This window comes from Physeter macrocephalus, chromosome 2 (genome assembly GCF_002837175.3).
Source record: "Physeter macrocephalus isolate SW-GA chromosome 2, ASM283717v5, whole genome shotgun sequence".
NCBI classification, from domain to species: Eukaryota; Metazoa; Chordata; class Mammalia; order Artiodactyla; family Physeteridae; genus Physeter; species Physeter macrocephalus.
The window spans coordinates 111,888,079-111,892,245 of record NC_041215.1 but is presented as its reverse complement, the minus strand read 5'-3'; the positions used below and the strand labels follow the sequence as shown (position 1 = coordinate 111,892,245).

General features: G+C 46.5%; 1 protein-coding gene across 1 annotated transcript; it reads right to left on the bottom strand.

Moving 5' to 3' along the window:
• Positions 1 to 1,247: 1,247 nt before the first annotated feature.
• On the bottom strand, positions 1,248 to 3,838 carry LOC102975023 (gamma-crystallin F-like). The gene is made up of 3 exons (XM_007102917.2): positions 3,830 to 3,838; positions 3,507 to 3,749; positions 1,248 to 1,520 (listed from the first exon to the last, which is right to left on the bottom strand). The coding sequence occupies exons 1-3, from the start codon at positions 3,836 to 3,838 to the stop codon at positions 1,248 to 1,250; spliced, it is 525 nt and encodes a 174-aa protein (XP_007102979.1).
• Between the last annotated feature and the right edge of the window lie 329 nt (positions 3,839 to 4,167).

Here is a 4,167-nt window from a genome sequence, read left to right as displayed (position 1 = left end):
TCAGGAACAACTTATTTCTTAGCTGCTACATATGTATATATTTTCAAGTAGAAAATAATTTGCAGTGGTTCTTTCCTAATCATGGCCATTCAGCTCACCAAGAACTTATTTCAGCAAGAGGTTGCCATTTTCACAATTAAGTCAAACCCCTAAGCTTGGAAGTAATTTGTTTTTTCTCAATTATGTGTAAACATCTGAAATCAAGATGTCTAGTATTTTCAATTAAAGAAAATCTAGTAGGGTAATAGAATACCTACTTAGATTTTATTTGATAAACTTCATCTTCCTGGAAAAAAATTTTGAATTCAATTAAATGATTAGTTCCCACATTACCTTTTTCTTTCTTGGTGCTATGATTACTATCAAATGTTGATTCATGAGCTAGAGGTAATAAAAATTGATCCAAGTCTGGTGACAGTATCAGCATAGCCAATAGTAGATTTAAGAACTTTGCATGATTGTATGTTATTTTCCTGATCACGTACCTTATGTCTTTACTTCTGTCGCACTGTGCTCATTTTTATCTGTGCACATTACCTGAATGCTTTGTACATCCCTTAAGTAGAAAAATGTTTGGAAGAGTCCTTTGGGCTGTTCATTAAGGTGGCACTTGATTCTTATACTTGTGCTCTGGATATGCATATATTAGTAAATCTATTCAGGCAGTCACATGTATTCACACCGAAAATGTGTCAGACACATCTGTCTCTATCTAACTCTGTCTCCCTCTGTAATTTCACTTAGCCGTCTTACTGAATGCAAACTCCAAAAGGGAATTCTCCTAAGAAAAGGGTACTAAAAAGGTGACCAGCTGTTTCACCAGCAAGCTTACAGAACAGTTGCCTAGAAACTATTATACGATATGCAAAGCTAAAATGTGTAAGTGATTTTAAAATAATAACTCATTTAATCCACACTACAAACTTATGAAACGAAGAGTACTACTACACCGACTTTTACAAATTAGGAAACTGAGGCACAGAAATGCTAAGTAACTTGCCGACCACCTAAAGCTAGTAAGTGGATGTGGACCCAGGCATTCTGGCTCCAGAGCCTGTCCTCTCAACTGCTACCCCACACCACCCTTTCCACTAACACTTGTAAGAAAATCCACATTATTCCCAGTTTTATTTTTGCTGAGCCCTTCCAAGGAGTCTGAAAGGAAAAGAGGACCACGTTACTGCATCAAACACACAGGAAATATTTTATTAGCTTTCAGATGGAAAAAAGGATAGAGTAAAAATATTTCAGTAGAAATCCACGGCCGTCCTCAAGGAGCCCACTCTGGCATCCAGGGCCCCCCAGTCGTGGTAGTGCCTGTAGTCCCCCGGCCTCAGTAGGTACTGCCGCCCCCGGTAGTTGGGCATTTCATAGAGGACCCACCAGCCCTCCAGCACGTGGAGGGAGCGGACCTCATTGAAGTGGAAGCGGTCGCGGAGCGAGGAGCAGTCTTCCGTGAGCTCCACCATCTGGCCTCGGTAGTCCTCTCGCTCGTAGATCCTCAGCCGGTGGGAGCTGGTCTGGGTTCAGCAATCAGCAGATGGGAAGAGTCAGAAAACCTAGCCTTTAGCAACCAATCACTCACACCGCTGGGGGAATGGGCATTCTTTTTTAATTTTTTCTATATCAAAGATGACAAATTAAAAAGACAACCAACACCAGGGCCACTGGGTATAGTTGGGTAGATTGCACGCTGCAAAACTGAAGAGGGGGCCATTCACATAGATCAAGATATGCATGGTGCTCGATAGTTTTCTAGGGCCACAACCTACATGAATCATATTTAGTACTCAGTGCCATTCTTAAGTAACAATTTTTATATATAATTTGTGCTCTCTCCTTTATAGACTTACAGTGGAACTCCCCTTGGCAGATATAAAAATAATTAGATATTAAAATAAAAAGGCAAGTCTATCCCTGGCAAAAGGCATTATTTTGGAACTTCATAGCATTAGAAGAGGCTGGGAAGAGAGGAAGTCGAATTGCTTTCCCCAAAGTGAAGCACAGATGGTGGCAGTCCAGCCCAGGCAACTCCTTAATCCCTTCCTTTCTGCTTTGAATCCTGCTATTCTAAAATCCTGAAAAGCAAGAGCCATCATTAATGATTAGGTTTCAGTTCTCACATCTAATATATGGTCCAGCAAAACACTTTTAGGTAATTAATAAAAATAGAAGCTCAAGATCATGAAGGAGGCCTGTTTAGATCAATAGATTATAAAACCTTTAGAAAAATGTAAGGGCAGGCTGTCAGTCCTGGGCAAATCCTGTCTGTCTCTTCCTGAGCACTTGTTCTTTTATCTGCTTGTTCCTTCCCAGCAGGTACCCACTCAATTCCTTCTTCCTTCTTCCACCATTAAATCCTCGTTAGGAAAGGTTCTCATAAGCAATTCATTCTGAGGTATAAAAAACTGCTAATAAGGTATCTTCCATGGTTTGCAAAAGACTCACATGTGCGTTATCTAATTTGATCTTCACAACAGCCTGACACATGTGGAGCAACCATTCTAAGTCTTTTTTTTTTTTTGTGGTACGCGGGCCTCTCACTGTTGTGGCCTCTCCCGTTGCGGAGCACAGGCTCTGGACGCGCAGGCTCAGCGGCCATGGCTCACGGGCCCAGCTGCTCCGCGGCATGCGAGATTTTCCCGGACCGGGGCACGAACCCGTGTCCCCTGAATCGGCAGGCGGACTCGCAACCACTGCGCCACCAGGGAAGCCCTTTTCTTCTTTTATGAGATGCTAATGACTAGAGCTTTCAGACTGTAATCAGAAGAGTCAGGGCTGGAAAGTGAAAGCCCAGATTTCCAGGCTCCTAATGCCAGTTTGGGTCCTATCAAGGCTTTCAACCCTCTGAGGGGGTTTCAAATTTCCCCAGAGTGGTACATTTTCCACTGGACTCTGTCATAGGTAAATTAAAGCCTCCCTAACTGTGGAATTCCAGGTTGCTCGGGCTTTACTTGGGCAGCAGTGGGCTTTGCAGGTGCTACTGGAATCACATTGTTGGTTATTTGCTTTGCCTAATCAAAAGGCAGAACTTGAGGGAGCCTTGATATTCATAATGGTTAATATTTGGAGGAGGGGGTAGTTTGCCAGGTGCTGGGCAATCTCCTTTTGACCTCACCACAGCTCGATGAACCAAGCGCCCTTATTAACCCCGCTTTACAGATGAGGCAGGAGAGAAGTAGCCCAGTGACTCGCCTAAGGGCACCTGGGTGTGAGGAGCTCACCTGTTGCTTATCCCTCAGCGGCGGCACAGACGCTGTAAACTAATACCGTGCACCACTTTTGCCCAGTAGAGGTGCGTTTAATTTTAGCAAAGGAGAATACAATTTCGATTAAGAGCATTGCATCACTCAATTTTTCGGTGGAAAGAAACCTTAAAGATATTAATAAAGGAAAAGAGAAGCCGGTTAGAGCCAGCAAGAGAAGGCCACCGTCCTGCAGCCTGACCACTGCTGGAGCACTGGTGTGACCCGAGGGCACGGCAGGCCCAGGGGAACCGGACTCACGTGGGGGATGAGGCGGCAGGAGCGGACGGAGTCGTTGAGGCCCATCCACTGCTGGTAGTCGGGGTAGTCGCCGCGCCGCAGGAAGTACTGGCAGCCCGAGTAGTTGGGCTGCTCGTAGAGCATCCAGCAGCCGCTGTCCACCCGGATGGAGTTGCAGCGGCTGAAGCAGGGCTGCAGGTTGGAGTGGTCGCTGCTGCACTCGTAGTGGCGGCCCTGGAAGCCCCGGTCCTCGTAGAAGGTGATCTGCAGGGAAGGGAAGGACAGGGCTCAGAGGCCTGGCCTCCAGCCCGGCTGCGGGCCCCTCCCGCCGGCGCGGGGCTCACCTTCCCCATGGCTGCTGGGTGCGGGGATGCGAGTTCAGGGCGGTGGGGCGGGCGCGCGGGTCTATATAGCAGGAGGGCTGCTGCGTTGGCAGGAACGACACAAAAGGGGCCCCCGGGTGAGGAGGATTTCCTCTCTCTCTTCTATATAATGACGGCGGGGGTGGGCGGGGGACTTATTGTGTGTTTTCTCTTAGACTCTCCAGAGCTTTCCAACTGATGACCCGCGTAAAACTGTCACTTGGGGCCTCTGGGGCCTTTAAATGAAGCCTATTCAGGAGATTGGAAGCGAGCAAAAGCGCCTAACCGGGTTAATGCTTGTAATGAAATATTTTTTAACC